A 20,676-nucleotide genomic window follows, 5' to 3' on the forward strand; every position below is an offset into this window, starting at 1 on the left:
GGACAGAAGGCAGGAGTGCTCTCCATCACAAGCACAGAGATGCTGCAGCAGCGATGCAAGCTTCACTAACACCAAGGACATTTACAGGACAGAAGGCAGGAGTGCTCTCCATCACAAGCACAGAGATGCTGCAGCAGCAATGCAAGCTTCCCTAACACTGAGGACAGTTACAGGACAGGTGACAAGCTTCACTAACACTAAGGACAGTTACAGGACAGAAGTCAGGAGTGCTCTCCGTCACAAGCACAGAGATGTTGCAGCAGCGATGCAAGCTTCCCTAACACTGAGGACAGTTACAGGACAGAAGGCCGGACTGCTCTCCATCACAAGCACAGAGATGCTGCAGCAGCGATGCAAGCTTCCCTAACACTGAGGACAGTTACAGGACAGAAGGCAGGAGTGCTCTCCATCACAAGCACAGAGATGCTGCAGCAGCAATGCAAGCTTCCCTAACACTGAGGACAGTTACAGGACAGAAGGCAGGAGTGCTCTCCATCACAAGCACAGAGATGCTGCAGCAGCAATGCAAGCTTCCCTAACACTGAGGACAGTTACAGGACAGGTGAGAAGCTTCACTAACACTGGGGACAGTTACAGGACAGGTGAGAAGCTTCACTAACACTAACGACAGTTACAGGACAGGTGAGAAGCTTCACTAACACTACAGACAGTTACAGGACAGAAGGCAGGAGTGCTCTCCCTCACAAGCACAGAGATGCTGCAGCAGCGATGCAAGCTTCCCTAACACTGAGGACAGTTACAGGACAGGTGACAAGCTTCACTAACACTAAGGACAGTTACAGGACAGAAGGCAGGAGTGCTCTCCCTCACAAGCACAGAGATGCTGCAGCAGCAATGCAAGCTTCCCTAACACTGAGGACAGTTACAGGACAGGTGAGAAGCTTCACTAACACTGGGGACAGTTACAGGACAGGTGAGAAGCTTCACTAACACTAACGACAGTTACAGGACAGGTGAGAAGCTTCACTAACACTACAGACAGTTACAGGACAGAAGGCAGGAGTGCTCTCCCTCACAAGCACAGAGATGTTGCAGCAGCGATGCAAGCTTCCCTAACACTGAGGACAGTTACAGGACAGGTGACAAGCTTCACTAACACTAAGGACAGTTACAGGACAGAAGGCAGGAGTGCTCTCCATCAAAAGCACAGATCATGCACTACATGTGCAGCAGCGATGCAAGCTTCCCTAACACTGAGGACAGTTACAGGACAGGTGACAAGCTTCACTAACACTAAGGACAGTTACAGGACAGGAGGCAGGAGTGTTCTCCATCAAAAGCACAGATCAAGCACTACATGTGCAGCAGCGATGCAAGCTTCCCTAACACTGAGGACAGTTACAGGACAGGTGACAAGCTTCACTAACACTAAGGACAGTTACAGGACAGAAGGCAGGAGTGCTCTCCATCACAAGCACAGAGATGTTGCAGCAGCGATGCAAGCTTCCCTAACACTGAGGACAGTTACAGGACAGAAGGCAGGAGTGCTCTCCATCACAAGCACAGAGATGCTGCAGCAGCGATGCAAGCTTCCCTAACACGGAGGACAGTTACAGGACAGGACTTTTTTTCACCACCATGACAGCACTGGTACAACACGTGTAGCATTAGTGCAAGATTTGAGTTTATGATTAAGGCAACAGCCTCTTCTCTCCATGTAAGGTTGTGCCTCAGATATTTCTAACACCATCTTGATTTGTGCTACCTGTACTGTGCCTGACTTGTGAACAACTCTTCAGTGACTGGCACTGCCAGGGCTCAAGTTTTGTGTTTCCATGGCCTCTGGTCCTGCTCCTTTGCTGCCCATGAAATTCCAACCCTGGAGTATGAAGCACTTCAGGCACTAGGCCTCTGCCCTCCCACTGTGGTTCTGGTACACTCAGACCACCTTATCCTCACCCATGCATGGGCCATCACCCCCCACCACTCCCGGATACTCAGGGGGGTGTACACACGTACCGTGGTGAGGTTGGCAGCAATCTGTCCGCTCAGGGGTATCTTGGGTAAGTTGAGCGACATGTTCCCCAGGTACCCCGGCATCGGCCCTGGGTACAGGAAGGCCCCTCGCTCCACCGTCAGGTTGATGATGATGGGGTGGTAGGCATTGGTGGCCACCTAGGAGATGGAGCACATAAAGACATGTCAGCCATGAACTTCAAAGACCACCACGCCTGCCCCCGCTCGCCCTGCCTCCTCACCCATCATACGGTCCACAACTTTCCTTCACTCAGGTTTATCCTGCAGAGCTGCTCTCAATGGTCTGCCTCAGGCCGCTTTGTGTTCACTTCATTTTACATCCAACACTCTTTCTGGGGAATGGTCTGTGCATTCACTGCCCTTCCTTTATGTCTCCTTATGCGTTCCTATATTCACCAGTACCAGCCTGTCCCCATGTGCCCAACACCACCATCACTCACAGCTTCACCCCTGCCCTATGGTCCAGTCCTTACCCCCGCTCCATATGTCTCTTTCACTGAACTCAGAGGCTCTTGTTTTCAGTTTACCCCCTTCTAGAAAGTTGACAGTGGAGTAAAGAAGACAGAGGGAGAGTACAGAACGTGTGGGCATCTCCGAGCAGGAGTTTGAACCTTACAAGACTGTGGCCCTAACTTCTGCACTGTCTGCAAACTATTTAATTTTTAATTGTGGCCTCTATTACTGGAGTGAATACTACAGGAGTGGTCTCAAGAAGAGGACAAAATGCTTCAGATGGGGGTCTTCGCCTGAAGGAAATGATTTACATTTGGTATAGCAGTTAGAACCTCAGCTCTAAGCGCTGTAAATAAGAAGCCTTATTACTATCCAATTCATACTCAATTTACCTACCTCCCGGTGAATGAAAGACAGCCATTACCCTGCCGGACTGAAACACATGACCTACAGGACACACTGATGTGGCTTCCAGAATTGTGTACACTAACCCAGAAATATTACATTACAGGACTTAATTCAATAATGCAGGTGAGACCTGGAAACAATACTCGGGGAGGCCTGGAGAAACAGCAAAATACTGCACCATAGGATTTAAGGGGTGGACCCAATATTCAATTTGAGACAGAGAACTGGACTCCAAAAACAGACACAATAAACTCAGCTGAGGAGCTGAAATCTGGACACACCCCTATAGTGAGGTCTCCAGAACCGCTCACAAAACTTAGTTCAGGATTTAAGGTTCTGGAGGCCTCCAGAAATGGAGACAATACACCAATTGAGACATCTAAAATTGGGCACTGTGGAGGAGATCTGGGCCCTAAACTCCGGATGAAGCCTCAAGAATAGACGGAATAAACGAGAACCCCGAAGGTCTGCTCGCTGTCCCAGATAATTTCCTAAGAGCTGAGCACAAAATTCCAGTTGAGACCTTATAAACAGGACGCAATACTACAGATGAGGCTGCTTAACTGGACACCATTCTCTGATGAGGGGTCACTATGCGAAGCACGTAGGTAAATAGTTTCTCTAAGTAAGGGGAGTCCACGTGCTTGAGTGTTCAGTGCCTTGCAAATTTAAGTTCTTACTGATTTGCTAAAATTCCCATTGCTGTCATTATTTCAGCTATTTAAATTTGAAAAAGCAAAACAACACGAGGTAAACTATGAACCCAGTTCAGTATATTACGTGTAAGTGAAATTTGAATCCCTTGGTGAGTTTTTACGTAGGTAGCAAATTTCGCTCTTTCACAAAGTTGCAAAGTTTCTTTCACAACACTCTTGGGGTCGATCATTTCCACAAGATAAAAATTTTGTGAGGTTCACCATGAAACTATGTAAATTTGAGTTTTTTTCTCCTGCAAAACCAACATTTTGCTGGATTTCTTTGCCCCTCTATTTTTTCAACTCAAACTCCGTTAATTTGGTATAGTGAAGTTTAAAAAAAGGTTGCAAAGAAGTCACTTTAACACATTTCTCACACCTCTGGGCTCCGTCACCCTGACCTCTGAAGCCATACGTATTATTTTTCTGTTTAAATATCTTCATTGTATCTTTAACTGAAAATTCAAATACTGATAAATACATACAGGGAGTGCAGAATTATTAGGCAAATGAGTATTTTGACCACATCATCCTCTTTATGCATGTTGTCTTACTCCAAGCTGTATAGGCTCGAAAGCCTACTACCAATTAAGCATATTATGTGATGTGCATCTCTGTAATGAGAAGGGGTGTGGTCTAATGACATCAACACCCTATATCAGGTGTGCATAATTATTAGGCAACTTCCTTTCCTTTGGCAAAATGGGTCAAAAGAAGGACTTGACAGGCTCAGAAAAGTCAAAAATAGTGAGATATCTTGCAGAGGGATGCAGCACTCTTAAAATTGCAAAGCTTCTGAAGCGTGATCATCGAACAATCAAGCGTTTCATTCAAAATAGTCAACAGGGTCGCAAGAAGCGTGTGGAAAAACCAAGGCGCAAAATAACTGCCCATGAACTGAGAAAAGTCAAGCGTGCAGCTGCCACGATGCCACTTGCCACCAGTTTGGCCATATTTCAGAGCTGCAACATCACTGGAGTGCCCAAAAGCACAAGGTGTGCAATACTCAGAGACATGGCCAAGGTAAGAAAGGCTGAAAGACGACCACCACTGAACAAGACACACAAGCTGAAACGTCAAGACTGGGCCAAGAAATATCTCAAGACTGATTTTTCTAAGGTTTTATGGACTGATGAAATGAGAGTGAGTCTTGATGGGCCAGATGGATGGGCCCGTGGCTGGATTGGTAAAGGGCAGAGAGCTCCAGTCCGACTCAGACGCCAGCAAGGTGGAGGTGGAGTACTGGTTTGGGCTGGTATCATCAAAGATGAGCTTGTGGGGCCTTTTCGGGTTGAGGATGGAGTCAAGCTCAACTCCCAGTCCTACTGCCAGTTCCTGGAAGACACCTTCTTCAAGCAGTGGTACAGGAAGAAGTCTGCATCCTTCAAGAAAAACATGATTTTCATGCAGGACAATGCTCCATCACACGCGTCCAAGTACTCCACAGCGTGGCTGGCAAGAAAGGGTATAAAAGAAGGAAATCTAATGACATGGCCTCCTTGTTCACCTGATCTGAACCCCATTGAGAACCTGTGGTCCATCATCAAATGTGAGATTTACAAGGAGGGAAAACAGTACACCTCTCTGAACAGTGTCTGGGAGGCTGTGGTTGCTGCTGCACGCAATGTTGATGGTGAACAGATCAAAACACTGACAGAATCCATGGATGGCAGGCTTTTGAGTGTCCTTGCAAAGAAAGGTGGCTATATTGGTCACTGATTTGTTTTTGTTTTGTTTTTGAATGTCAGAAATGTATATTTGTGAATGTTGAGATGTTATATTGGTTTCACTGGTAATGATAAATAATTGAAATGGGTATATATTTTTTTTTGTTAAGTTGCCTAATAATTATGCACAGTGATAGTCACCTGCACACACAGATATCCCCCTAACATAGCTAAAACTAAAAACAAACTAAAAACTACTTCCAAAAATATTCAGTTTTGATATTAATGAGTTTTTTGGGTTCATTGAGAACATGGTTGTTGTTCAATAATAAAATTAATCCTCAAAAATACAACTTGCCTAATAATTCTGCACTCCCTGTATTTGCAATATAAATGGAAGAATTCAGTTTATATCTACACTCAATTAGATCACCATTTAAAAAACGTACATTAAACAAGCATCGCTGGGCTTTCTTCCCTACAACACGAGCAGGTTTTGACAAAGTCAGTAGCTCTGGCCGTCAAGACTGGACATTTTTGTTTCTAGATTTATTTTTGAAAACATATGCAAAATACATTATACATTTAGAAGTAATGAAGTGAGAATCCCGCCGTCTGCATGGGGAATGCATATATTTGCAAACAATTTAGTGAAAGATGACCTACCACAAAAATACATTTAAAAAAAACTTTGAGATTAAAGTAATGATTGGTCCACCAGCTCTGGCACTAAAATTGAGTACTTTTTAGGGGAAAACACACAAGTGGAAATGCAGTTACTCACAGTGAAGGCAGGCAATGGATAATGTGGGCTGGCTACTTACCCCGCACTATGGTAAGGTGACCATACACACAAATTAATTATAATTGTTAAGTGTGGTGATGCCTATGGCTCACTAGAGACCAGTTCCTAACTCAGTGACTCAAGGTCAATAAAGGCTGATATATGTCACAAGATCCCTAAAATATAAGTACAAGTTCTGCAGAACTTTGCTTCACGTCTACACCCTTATGGACGCCTCCGATATAGTGAGCAGCAAATCCACCCGACTATGCCTTATCAGTAACTTCCGGGATATCAGACCTGGGAAGTTAAATTAATAGATTGACTCCCTTGCCCTGAGATCATTTTTTAAAAATTTAGCCATAAGTGACAGACCTTTTGCGGTCTTTCCAATTTGGATACTAATAAAATTATTTGATAACAAATCTGAAAGGTGTTAAATATGAAAAGTGGGTAAATCCGAAAAGGAAACTGTAGCGGCTTCCCCATCCCTGGAGGATACACATGAACGACGCCACATGGGAGCTGCGTTCAAACGTTACTTTATTCATCGGCATACACTAACGTACTGTGCGTTACATCATACTTTCCGTTTACCACACCTTAACGCCTCCCATCGATTACGTACTTCCTGTTTAGAATCCGCCCAGAAACACGCAGGTTCTAGTGCGCATACCTTCAAGATGCTACAGAAAAATCCCTCATTTGTCCAGAATGTGAAAAGTATCTCAGAATGTCATTCTGCCAACATATATGAACTCGGTCAGGTTAATTTCCCAGCGCTGGGCATTAATTTCGCAGTCTTGGACATTAGCCCGGGCTTAAACCCCATTTCTGTGCTGGGGTCAGAGGGTGTGCAGGGGGAGGGGCTTCACTCATGGTCATCCCAAGCAGGGGTTGTCCAAATCCAACATCTTACCGTGGGGCTTCTGCTAGTGCTCATCACGTTGGCTGAGGGCGGCACCGTAGATGAGACATCGGCTTCACCTGCAAGGACAAAGCGCTATGTTATTCACTTATAACTGAGTCCCTGGGAAATGAACACTGAAGAAAATGAAACCACACAAAGCCGTCGAGTCGTGTGATGTAAGATGCAAGCCGCCTCTGCTCCCTCCTTGGTGTGGCATCCACTCTTACTCAGGAAAGGGTTTGCTTTTAGTAGATCTGTCTTTCTCCACACATCGTGGCTCCACAGGGTTGGGGAAGAGTCAGTCTTTCTATAGTAAAACATGTTGGCACATTAGGGACATGGCGCCCAGTGTACTAAACACTATAGAACAATGGGCCTGATTCACAAAGGTAAACTTAGGCTTTTGTTCTAAACTTGGACCAAAAATATACGTTTTCGACTTTGGGAATTCACAAAGGGCATTTACGAGTAGTGTCTTTAGGTCCACACTCGGGGCGGAGATCCGCCCCGACTACAGATCTAAAGATAGTGCCAAAGATAGTGCGCGTAAACGCCCTTTGTGAATTCCCAAAGCCATAAACTTAGACTGTTGGCCTAAACTTAGACCAAAAGTCTAAGTTTGCCTTTGTGAATCGAGCCCACAGTGACCACAGGGTGATTTCCTAACCAGAGGAGAATGGATCACAATGTTGGTAGTTGTTCCCTTGAACTATTTATTTTGAGATTATTAGGGCAATGATAAGCAAGGGTTTCCTACTGACCTTATCCTTTCTTACTGTTGAATCCCTTGTCATACAAGTATAAATTGCTATCAAGTCTCCAGTGTCTGCACAGCATTAATCTGCATGCGTAAATTACATTACGGGGTAAAAGGACCATTTACTAAGAAGGGGGTCAACCAGCAGCTAGCGGGAGGTGGATGGATTTTTCCACTGTTATGCCTAACCACTTGGGGAAGTTTTATCAATTGTTCACGCAGCGCAACACGCCACCGTGCAGTGCTGCGTAAAAGGGAAAGGGCAAGAATGCACCATATTTACCATCATATGCGCATTCCTGTCCTTTCCTAGTTCTGGCGCACTTTTGGCAGCCTACCGCCAATGCAGCCCCTTTGCACCATGGTGCAAGGGTGCCTCTGTTGCAAGCAGGATTGTTTTTGTGCAGGAGGGAACCCTTCCTGCACACAAACAATCCTTAGAGGCACTTTCCTCTTTCTATGCGTGCTGCTGAATGCAGTGCACATTGAAAGGAGTAACGAAAAGAAATAAAAAGATTTCTCCTCGCTGCGTCTCACCTCGGTAGGCGTAGGATTTTGATGCAGTCCCAGGTGTACCACTAACAAGAAGTCTAGGAATGCGCCAAAATCCATGGGTGGATGCATAAAAACACCCATCCTCCACCCAAGGAACACCTCCATGGGGCAGACTAACACAAGACAACAATTTGAGCTGCATTACGTTGCTCTAGAGCTATCAAGCCAAGAAGGACCACGCAAGGTGGCCTTGAGTGGCTTCATAAATGCGAATTAGGTTTTGCGTTACCTTGGCTCACCGTTGAGTGGCGCAAGGGTGAAGCAAAACCTTGATAAGTATGGGCCTCAATGTATTAGCCCTGCAAGGGACCATCTTATTGTCTCTTACCCACTTCATGATCACCTTTCAATTTTCTTCTATCACTGGACCTACTTTCACCGGGTGATCACTTTACTTCCCAGGGCGCCATTGTTTATCGTAGATCCTTCCGTACAGTATCTGATTTTGACATTTTTAATAGGTTCGGTACATGAAGGACTTTTGTACTGGAAAGAGGTCTGCAAATTTTGTCAACATTCATTTGTTTAAGATTGTATTAAGAATCAAATATTTGCAGTATCAGTGTTGGTGAATATCCTCCCAAAGTATATGGGTTGCTTCGGTGGTTGTCATAGTAGTGCACGCATATATGTAGCGTGTTGCTTCCAGGGTACAGGTTATGTGTGCGGTCTATTGCTATTGTCCTTCTTCCATTACCATCAGTATACCAAACCAGGTTCCCAAAACAACAGTGCTTAGTGCCTCACCCTCTCCTCTCTATGTTTCACAGCCTTCAGGCTGGTCATGCTGCTACTGCTCGTAATCCGCGTATCACTAGCGGTCTTATTCTTGGTGGTGATGCTGCTGCTCGTCACCGGCGTATCACTGGAACTCTTATTCTTGGTGGTGATGCTGTATTTGTCATCGGCATATCACTGGAGGTCTTATTCTTGATGCTGAATGTCATCCACGTATCACTGGAGGTCTTATTCTTGATGCTAAATGTCATCAGCATATCACTGGAAATCTTATTCTTGGTGGTGATGCTGCTGCTCGTCATCCATGTATCACTGGAAATCTTATTCTTGGTGGTGATGCTGCTGCTCGTCATCTGCGTATCACTGGAAGTCTTATTCTTGGTGGTGATGCTGCTGCTGCATGTCATCGGCATATCACTGGAGGTCTTATTCTTGGTGGTGATGCTGCTGCTCGTCATCCGCGTATCATTGTAGGTCTTATTCTTGGTGGTGATGCTGCATGTCATCTACATATCACTGGAGGTCTTATTCTTGGTGGTGGTGCTGATGCTGTAGGTCATCCGCATATCACTGGAGGTCTTACTCTTGGTGGTGATGCTGATGCTGCATGTCATCGGCATATCACTGGAGGTCTTATTCTTGGTGGTGATGCTGCCACTGTCCATCCTCCGCATTTCACTGGAGGTCATATGTTTGGTGATGATGCTGCTACTGCTCGTCATTTGCATAACACTAGAGGTGTTATTTTTAGTTGTGATTCTGATGCTCCAAGTTATCCATGTAGCATAGGAGGTCTTATTCTTGGTGGTCATGCTGCTGCTGCACATCATGCTCGTATCACTGAAGGCTTCGTTCTTGGTGGTCATGCTGCGTTCCATATGCATTCTACCGTAGTTCTTATTTTTGGTAGTCATGCTGCCGCTCCGTGGCATACAGTTGCCACCCGAGCTCTTATTTTTGGTGATTATGCTGATGCATACCACTGCATACAATCAGAGGTTGTATTCTTTGAGGTCATGCTACTGCTGCATGACATGCTTACCATGGAGATTTTATTTTTGGTTTGTCAGGCCGATGCTGCATGTCATGAGTGTACCACAGGAGCTCCTAATCTTGGCACCAGGTATAATTCGATGCCAAATTTGACTGTCTTGTCGGAGAGGCACCTGGTGTCGGATATCAGTGCAAACAGCAGGATTCAGATCTCTGAGGATTTGTGTGATTTTGTCCCATGACTGACGTCCTTTGATGAGTTAGGCCGCATTACACAGAGGACTCTCTTCTAAGGGTGAAGAGTGCCTTGGGGTTCAGCAGGAGTGCTTCAAAGATGGGAAACCTGCTTCCACTAGATAAACAACAACAGGGCCGAGCAGGAGCAGGACCAAGCAGGAGGAAGCGCTAAGGGCGCAGCGCAGAGGGGAGGAGCCAGTTCTGGAACTGAAACCAATATATGCAGCATCCCCCAGGGATCCTCTCTCAGCCCCCCTTTCAACATCTATGTGATGCCGTTGGCCAAGATTGTTCATTCCCATGGACTCAACATCATCTCATACGTTGACTACACCCACTCAATCTCTCCTTATCCAAAGACTACGCCACCCCCAGTGTCAACTTCAGCAACACCAGGACACGTCGTCAATTGAATGAAATACAACTCCTTGAAACTGAACACGGACAAGACTGAGGTGAACATCTACGAAAGCAACCCCTCACCTTTGGACGACTCTTGGTGACCCCCCACGCTCAGACAACCCAGACTGACCATGCCCGCAATCTCAGCATCATTATTGACAGCAATCTCACCTTCAAACAGCAGATAAACGCACTGGCCTCCTCCATCTTCCACAACCTCCACATGCTAGGGACGATCTTCAGATGTATCCCCATCGAAACCAGAAAGACAGTCACTCAAGCAATCATCACCAGCAGACTAGACTATGGAAATGCCCCCTAGGTCTGACTCCCCGCATAGCTTCTCCACCGTCTCTAGAAAACCCAGCAGTGAGACTCACCCTGACTGACCCACATCACCCTCCACCACATAGGTCTCCACTGGTTGTCTCTGCGCAAGAAGTGCAAATTCAAGGTTTTCACCATCACATAGAAAGCCCTCCATAACATCGGAACTTATCTAATCAACCACATACTCTCCTTCCAACAGCCAACCGGGGAACTCAGTTAAACAACTCTTGCCCATGTCCTGAGAGTTCGACGCAGCCTCCGCGGAGGGTGCTCCTTCTCCTACTTTGCTGCCAAGATCTGGAACTTCCTCCTCCCCCACCTATGCACCTCAGACACACGCCTCGACTTCAGGAGAAAGCTCAAGACAAGGCTCTTTGAGGAGCAGCTACTGACTCATAGCAACAACCCTCACCTAGATACCACCCAGGGTGATAAGCAGCGCTTTACAATCTGATAATTGATTGATTGACTGACTAGGAAGAACTTAATTTTACAGAGCATGGCTAGTGAATGCTAATAGTTTTTTACATTTTTTTATGCGTTCCCGTGTAATATGGTGCGAGTCACATGCACCCATGCAAGTTTTTAGTCATGAAAATAAGGTTGTGTTGTACGTCAGTAGCACAAAGACCTAGCATTGTCGACGGATGCAGCATGAGGTCATCAAGATTAGTAATGAAGAGCCAGTTTGATGGAGCTTTCACAGGAATGAACAGATACTCAGTCGGAGGTAGGACTTGGATTTAAAGGAGTGGATTGAAATGAGCAGTCCCGCAGGTCCTCAGTGTCATGACCGGTCAGCTAGAGATAAGTATCTTCCATGTACTGGTGGATTGTAATGTCCTGGTTACTCAGGAGGACTCAGAGGAGCTCCATGTAGAGTATGAAGATCACTGGTGAGAAGATGAATTCTTGGGCGATACACTGGAGGCAGGATGGGCTTAGACCTACAGGACCCCACATCGACCTATTGAGCTGTGAGGCCCATTCGGTCTTCTGCAGTCTAGAAGGATGCAGCCTGACCCAGTAGGATGAGAAGATGGAGGTCACAGATCAGAGTACCATTGAGGCCTCTTGGATGCTTACTGTCTCTGTAAGTCACTGGGGTCCGACTCATGACCGGTGCTCTGGGAGGGGGTTGCTTACAATTGTCTCATGCAGCTGGGCAGCAACAACACCTTTGCCCAGTTCTTACACAAGGGGGGCAGATGGGTGACATCACAATGAGACCTGCAATTACTACAGTGACACCATCATGGAAGGTGACCTTCTCTGAATGATATCAGCATGAGAGAAGCATGCAGTACAGTGAAATCACACTGAATGTTGACCTTACTTGAATTATATTCTAAGAGCTGCACACATTGCAGTGACATCCCACCAGAAGCTGTTCTTACTGCAGAGCAAGAGCAATCTTTAATGCATTATATTCACTGGGGTAGCTGCAGTTACTGCAGTGACATCACATTAGGAGCTGCACTCATTGCAGTGACATCAGACTGAGCCTACTGCACTGACATTGCAGAGAGCTAGTGACTTCATAACAGGAGCTGCCCTTACTGCAGTGACATCACACAAGAGCTAAGTTTAACACAGTGACTTCACAAAGGAGACACCTTAACTGCAATGACATCACTCAAAAACTATCTTTAATGCATTAAGTTCACAAGGGGCACTGCCCTTACTGCAGTGACATCACACTAGAGACTGACCTTTCTGCAGTAACATCACACTGCAGGCTGAACTTACTGCAGCAACATCAAAATGCAGGCTGACCTTTCTGCAGAGACATCACACAACGGGCTGACCTTCCTGCAGTGACATCACAGAGTAGGCTGATCGCACTGCAGTGACATCACACCGCAGTAACGACAGATTCCGGGCTGAACTGACTGCAGTGCCATTGCACAAGAGCTAGTGGCGTCACAGTAGGAGCTGCACGTACTGCAGTGACTTCAAAGTAGGAGTCCCTTACTGCAGTGACATCACACAAGGGGCACTGCCCTTACTGCAGTGACATCACACTAGAGACTGACCTTTCTGTAGAGACATTGCACTGCGGGCTGAACTGACTGCAGTGACATTGCACATGAGCTAGTGTCTTCACAGTAGGAGCCCCCTAACTGCAGTGACATCAGACACTGCAGGGTGACCTTACTGCAGTGACATCACACTATGGGCTGAACCTACGGAAGTGACAATGCACAACAGATAGTGACTTCACAGTAGGAGCTGCAGTACTTCACTGACATCACACTGCAAGCTGAACATACTGCACTGATCACACTGCAGGCTGACCTTACTGCAGTGACGTCAAATTACAGGCTAAACGTACTGCAGTGACATCACACTACAGGCTGAACATACTGCACTGACATCACACTGCAAGCTGAACATACTGCACCGACCACACTGCAAGCTGAATTTATTGAAGTGACGTCAGATTACAGGCTAAATTTACAACAGTGACGTCAGATTACAGGCCGAATTTACAACAGTGACATCGCAAAAGTGCTAGTGACTTCACAGTAGGAGCTGCACTTACTGCAGTGACATCATACTGCAGGCTTACCTTACCACAGTTACATCACACTGCAGGCTGAATGTACTGCAGTGATGTAACACTAGGAGCCATCCTTACTGCAGTGACATCGCACCTCGGGCTGAATTTACTGCACTGACATGGTACAAGAGCTAGTGACTTCACAGTAGGAGCTGCAGTACTACACTGACATCACACTGCAAGCTGAGCATACTGCACTGACCACACTGCAAGATGAACTTACTGTACTGACATCACACTGCAGGCTGACTTTACTGCAGTGACGTCAAATTACAGGCTAATCGTACTGCAGTGACATCGCACCTCGGGCTGAACTTACTGCACTGACATGGTACAAGAGCTAGTGACTTCACAGTAGGCGCTGCACTTACTGCAGTGGCATCACAGTAGAAGCTGACTCACTGCAGCGAGGTCACACTACAGGCTGAACCTACTGCAATGACATCACACAAGTGACTTCACAGTAGGAGCCCTCTTACTGCAGGGACATCACACTAGAAGCTGAGTCACTGCAGTGACCTCGCACAAGAGGTAGTGAATCAATCTAGAAGCTGCCCTTACTGAAGTGACTTCACAGTAGGAGTTCCTTACTGAAGTGACATCACACCTCGCGCTGAACTTACTGCAATGATATCACACAAGAGCTAGTGACTTCACAGTAGGAGCCCTCTTACTGCAGGGACATCACACCTCAGGCAGACCTGAAGGGTAACCTTACTGCAGTGACATCACACTGCAGGCTGATCTTACTGCAGTAACATCACACTAGGCACTGCCCTTACTGTGGCATCACACAAGTGCCAAGTTTAATGCAGTCACATCTAACTAGACACCCTCACTGCCGTGACATCACACTAGGAGCTCCTTTACTGCCCTGACATAATACTAGGAGCCAAGCTTACTGCAGTGACATCACACTGCAGGCCAAACTTACTGGTGGACTACCTATTATATTCAAACAAGCAACATCTCAGTAAAACAGGCAACATTTCCATACAAGGTTGTGAAGCCCTCCTCACCAGATGCCACCCTACTCCAAGTTCCTCCTGTAACTTTCTCCTCCTTTACAGACCGCCACCTAACAACTCGAAATTTCCAGATACAGGGAGTGCAGAATTATTAGGCAAATGAGTATTTTGACCACATCATCCTCTTTATGCATGTTGTCTTACTCCAAGCTGTATAGGCTCGTAAGCCTACTACCAATTAAGCATATTAGGTGATGTGCATCTCTGTAATGAGAAGGGGTGTGGTCTAATGACATCAACACCCTATATCAGGTGTGCATAATTATTAGGCAACTTCCTTTCCTTTGGCAAAATGGGTCAAAAGAAGGACTTGACAGGCTCAGAAAAGTCAAAAATAGTGAGATATCTTGCAGAGGGATGCAGCACTCTTAAAATTGCAAAGCTTCTGAAGCGTGATCATCGAACAATCAAGCGTTTCATTCAAAATAGTCAACAGGGTCGCAAGAAGCGTGTGGAAAAACCAAGGCGCAAAATAACTGCCCATGAACTGAGAAAAGTCAAGCGTGCAGCTGCCACGATGCCACTTGCCACCAGTTTGGCCATATTTCAGAGCTGCAACATCACTGGAGTGCCCAAAAGCACAAGGTGTGCAATACTCAGAGACATGGCCAAGAAAGGTTGAAAGACGACCACCACTGAACAAGACACACAAGCTGAAACGTCAAGACTGGGCCAAGAAATATCTCAAGACTGATTTTTCTAAGGTTTTATGGACTGATGAAATGAGAGTGAGTCTTGATGGGCCAGATGGATGGGCCCGTGGCTGGATTGGTAAAGGGCAGAGAGCTCCAGTCCGACTCAGACGCCAGCAAGGTGGAGGTGGAGTACTGGTTTGGGCTGGTATCATCAAAGATGAGCTTGTGGGGCCTTTTCGGGTTGAGGATGGAGTCAAGCTCAACTCCCAGTCCTACTGCCAGTTCCTGGAAGACACCTTCTTCAAGCAGTGGTACAGGAAGAAGTCTGCATCCTTCAAGAAAAACATGATTTTCATGCAGGACAATGCTCCATCACACGCGTCCAAGTACTCCACAGCGTGGCTGGCAAGAAAGGGTATAAAAGAAGGAAATCTAATGACATGGCCTCCTTGTTCACCTGATCTGAACCCCATTGAGAACCTGTGGTCCATCATCAAATGTGAGATTTACAAGGAGGGAAAACAGTACACCTCTCTGAACAGTGTCTGGGAGGCTGTGGTTGCTGCTGCACGCAATGTTGATGGTGAACAGATCAAAACACTGACAGAATCCATGGATGGCAGGCTTTTGAGTGTCCTTGCAAAGAAAGGTAGCTATATTGGTCACTGATTTGTTTTTGTTTTGTTTTTGAATGTCAGAAATGTATATTTGTGAATGTTGAGATGTTATATTGGTTTCACTGGTAATAATAAATAATTGAAATGGGTATATATTTATTTTTGTTAAGTTGCCTAATAATTATGCACAGTAATAGTCACCTGCACACACAGATATCCCCCTAACATAGCTAAAACTAAAAACAAACTACAAACTACTTCCAAAAATATTCAGCTTTGATATTAATGAGTTTTTTGGGTTCATTGAGAACATGGTTGTTGTTCAATAATAAAATTAATCCTCAAAAATACTACTTGCCTAATAATTCTGCACTCCCTGTACTTTTCTAGATACAGTCTTAAACCTTATTACACTATACTCCAATCTAGGCATTCTTGGGGATCTAAACATTTGGTTTGACAAACACAATATGCCCCATCCAAAAGTTATCACCACTGGCCTAGTCGCATTGAACCTACATCAGATTGTACACAGTCCCACACGCATTGCTGCATACCTCCTAAATGTCATTTTTGCTAAGCCTGAACTAGCTACTGTTCAAAGAATCACGCCAGTCACATGTCAGACCACCATTTGATAACTATCTGACATAAAACACCACAAATCAACACATCCCACAACTACATACATGCACCTATCGACCATGGGGCAAACTCAGTTTTGATGACTTAGAAACACAACTAGAAGCCATCACAAAACTAGAAACAATTAATTCTGTTGTAAAACTTTATGAGTAGCTACAGGAAGCTTTTGATATCCTAATACCACCTATAAAAACTAAATAGGACAAAAGAAAACCAACACCTTGGAGAAACACAAAAGTTAAAAAGATAAAGCAACAAATCAGAAGGTTGCAGTGGACCTGGCTCAAAACAAACAACATTCAAGACAAACTGCAGCTACACAAACTTAACAGAATATAAAAATCATCAATTAAAAAAGCTAAAAAAAGGTACTACTCAGACAAAATTCTAAATGCTAAATTTGCATCTAAAGAATTTTATAAAATTCTCAATGAATTTCGAAAACCTAAATGCATGGAAGGAAGTCATCCCACTACTCAAGATTTCACAAACAAACTGGCAACCCATTACACAACCAAGGCAGATGAAAACCATCAGCACCAACCCCTTTCCTAAGATCCCCTCTAAGAATAAACCAACCCAGCCTCTGCACTCCTTCAAACAAATATCACAAGGTGAATTTATGGAATTGGTCAAAGCAAGCAGGCCTTCCGGTAGCCCCTCTGACCCTTGTCCACCACACATCTTCAAGAACAATCATCAGCAACTCTTTGTAGGAAGATGGCTTTCTTCTAGCATGGTTACCCCCAATTATGGCCTGTTTGTCAGTGTGTTCTTACTGTTTCACTGGGTTCGGGCTAGTCAGGACCCCAGTGCTCATAGTCTGTGGCCTATATGTCAGTATATTTTACTGTTTTGTCAGTATGCTTGACTGTGTCACTGGAGTCCTGCTGACCAGAACTCCAGTGCTTATGCTCTCTCTGGTTCCAAATTTGTACTTACATACTGGTAACACAGTACTCCACTCAAATTGGCATATTGGACCCCCCTTATAAGTCTCTAGTATATGGTATCTGGGTACCCAGGGCATTTGGGTTCCAGGAGATCCTTATGAGCTGCAGCATCTCTTTTGCCACCCATAGGAAGCTCAGACAATTCTTACACAGAACTGCCACTGCAGCCTGGGTGAAATAGTGTAAGCACTATTTCACAGCCATTTTTACTGCACCAGGTAACTTACAAGTCACCTATCTGTCTAACCTTCAGTTCCTAAAGGCTAGGTGCATAGTACCTGTGTGTGAGTGCACCCTTGCACTAGCAGAGGTGCCCCCGGTTTGTCCAGGACCAATTTCCTGGACTTCATGAGTGGGGCGACACCATAATAAGTGTGCACTACATATAGGTCAACACATATATGTAGCTTCACAATGGTAACCCCGAATATGGCCATGTGAGGTGTCTAGGATTGAGAAATTGTACCCCCAATCTGATTCTGGTATGGGGGGGGCAATTCCATGCACCCTGGGGGCTTCACCATGGACCCCCAAGTATTGCCACACCAATCTTCTGAGGTTTTCACAGCAACCACAGCTGCTGCCACCGCACAGACAGGCTTCTGCCTTCCTGGGGCTTGGCCAGCCCAATCCCAGGAAAGCAGAACAAAGCATTTCCTCTGAGAGCTGGGTGTTACACCCTCTCCCTTTGGAAATAGGTGTTACAGGCATGGGAGGGGTATCCTCCCAGAGCCCCTGGAAATGCTTTGAAGGGCACAAATGGTGCCCTCATTGCATACTCCAGTCTACACCAGTTCAGGGACCCCCAGTCCCTGCTCTGGTGTGAAACTGGACAAAGGAAGGGGGAGTGACCACTCTCCTGTCCATCACCACCCCAGGAGTGGTGCCCAGAGCTCCTCCAGTGTCCCTAGGTTCTGCCGTCTTGTTTTCAGGATGGTCAGGGAACTCTGGGAGCATCTTAGTGGCCAGTGCCAGCAGGTGATGTCAGAGACCCCTCCTGATAGGTGCTTACCTGGTTAGGTGACCAATCCCCCTTTCAGGGCTATTTAGGGTCTCTCCTCTGGGTGTTTCCTCACATTCGGTTTTACAAGACTCCAGCAGGACAGGACTCCTCTGCAACCTCTGCTTCACCTTCTATCATTGGATCAACCACAGAACTGCTTTAGGAACTCTACAACAGCAACAAAGTATCGAAGAAGGCTACTGCAACTCTGTACTTCAGCTCCTGCCAGCAACTGCATCAGTTTCCAGATTGTGCACGCTCTAAGGCCTGCCAGTCTTCATCCTGCACCAGAAGGACCGAAGGAATCTCCAGTGGAGTGACGGAGTCACTTCCCTGCTTCAGCAGACATCTCTCTGCAGCAACACCCGGTACTCTGGGACTCCTCTCCTGTCGACGAGCGTGAGCCCTGGAACACAGGTGGTGGACTGAAGTGATCCTGACTGTCCAAAGGGCCAGCTGTCCAAATTTGGTGGAGGAAAGGGCTTGCCTCCCCGAGCCAGACAGTACCCCCTGTGCACCCTGTGTTTTGCAGCTCCTAGGGCTTCTGTGCTCTCCTTCCAGAAATCCTTCATGCACAGCGTAGCCCAGGTACCCAGCACTCTTTCTTGCGATGCTCAGCTCCCTGAGTTGTTCTCCGGTGGCATGGGATCCCTTTGTGTGGGGCTGCTACGACCGTGATTGTAACTCCTTTGTCCCGGTGCCCTGGGACTTCTGTGGGTGCTGCCTGGCCTTCTGAGGGCTCTCTGAAGTGCTGAGAGCCTCCTCTGTCTCCTTAGTTTGAGTTGAGGGCCCCAGGTGCCTCCTGGGCCCAGGTAGTGCCTTTTCCGTGACATTTGCGTGAGCCAAGGCTTGTCGGTGGAATCCAACGACAAAAACCAACCTGCATCCAACAACTCAACGTGGGACATCTCTTGCACCAAGCAGGAACTTGCAGCTGTCTTCTTTGGTGCATTTCTGACTTTTTCTCCCCGCCGTAGAATCCACTTTTGCACCTTCAACTGGGTTAGCAGGGGCTCCTGTTACTCCTGGACTCTTCAGCTGTTCTTGGTCTCCTCTCTCCACAGGTCTTCAGGTCCAGGAATCCATTGTTGGTGTCTTGCTTGGTTTTTGCATAATTTTTTACCGCGACTCCTAGTGTGTTCTGAGGAAAATTGCTGTATTTTACTCCTTTTTTTGTGCTCTAGGGTGGGTACTTTACTTACCTTTGGTGTTTTCTTACACTCCCAGCACCCCTCTACACACCACTCTTGCCAAGGTGGGAAACCGACTTTCGCATTCCACTATTTTAGTATGTGGTTTGTGTTGCCCCTAGGCACATTATAGCCTAAGGTGATTTTCACTGTTTGCACTATTTTATAACTGTTTACTTACCTAATTTTGGTTACTAGTGTATATTTTGGGTATAATACTTACCTCCTAAGGGAGTATAGCCTCTAAGATATTTTTGGCCTGTGTCACTAAAATAAAGTACCTTTATTTTGGTAACACTGAGTATTGTCTTTCTTATGTGTGAGTACTGTGTGACTACAGTGGAATTGCAAGAGCTTTGCATGTCTCCTTGTTCAGCTTTGGCTGCTCTGTCTACAGCTACATTTCACTAATAAGGGATAACTGGACCTGGTATAAGGTGTAAGTACCTTGGGTACCCACTACAAACCAGGCCAGCCTCCTACGCTCTTTAACTACAGGAACATTTCCTGAAGACCTGAAAAAGGCATACATATGTCCATTATTAAAGAAAACAAACCTAGACCCGCAGAACCCAAACTACTACAGACCAACCACAAATTGACATTTCCTGGGCAAACTGAAAGAAAGAGCAGCATTCGCCCAGATGTCACAATTCAGTGAAGACAATTCCATACTTTCAGACTACCAAACTGGATTCTGCCCAGGAAGAGGCAATGAATTAGCACTCATAGCAATCTGGGATGATCTTAAAAACACAGTCGGTCACAATGGAGTTGCTGCACTACTTCTCTTGGACCTCTCGGCTGCCTTTGATACGGTTGACCATGATACCCTAATTCACAGACTCCACGAAGCCGGCATAGAAGGGACTGCTCTCGACTGGATTACATCCTACCTTCAAAACATAACATTATCTATTCTCCCCCCTTCGCGTCCAAACCGTACCTCACAAAAGCAGGAGCCCCCCCAAGGATCAATCATCTCACCTTTGCTTGTCAACATCTACATGATGTCATTCACCAGAACTGATCAATGATTTTCAACTCACATGCTACAACTATGCAGATGACACACAAATACTACCTAAATCGGAAAGCCCCAAAGACATTGAAAA

At 46.0% G+C, this 20,676-nt stretch overlaps 1 protein-coding gene across 2 annotated transcripts in view; it reads right to left on the reverse strand.

Annotated features, from left to right (window-relative positions):
• The window catches only part of ADGRD1 (adhesion G protein-coupled receptor D1), a 634,610-nt gene that overhangs the window by 524,128 nt on the left and 89,806 nt on the right, over positions 1 to 20,676 (reverse strand). For both annotated transcript variants that reach the window (XM_069215354.1, XM_069215353.1), the window contains 2 exons: positions 6,925 to 6,992; positions 1,981 to 2,136 (listed from right to left, as the gene is read on the reverse strand). In XM_069215354.1, coding sequence (XP_069071455.1) covers positions 1,981 to 2,136; positions 6,925 to 6,992 — 224 coding nt within the window. The remainder of the gene's footprint in view (positions 1 to 1,980; positions 2,137 to 6,924; positions 6,993 to 20,676) is intronic.

This window comes from Pleurodeles waltl, chromosome 11, assembly GCF_031143425.1.
Source record: "Pleurodeles waltl isolate 20211129_DDA chromosome 11, aPleWal1.hap1.20221129, whole genome shotgun sequence".
Lineage (NCBI taxonomy): Eukaryota > Metazoa > Chordata > Amphibia > Caudata > Salamandridae > Pleurodeles > Pleurodeles waltl.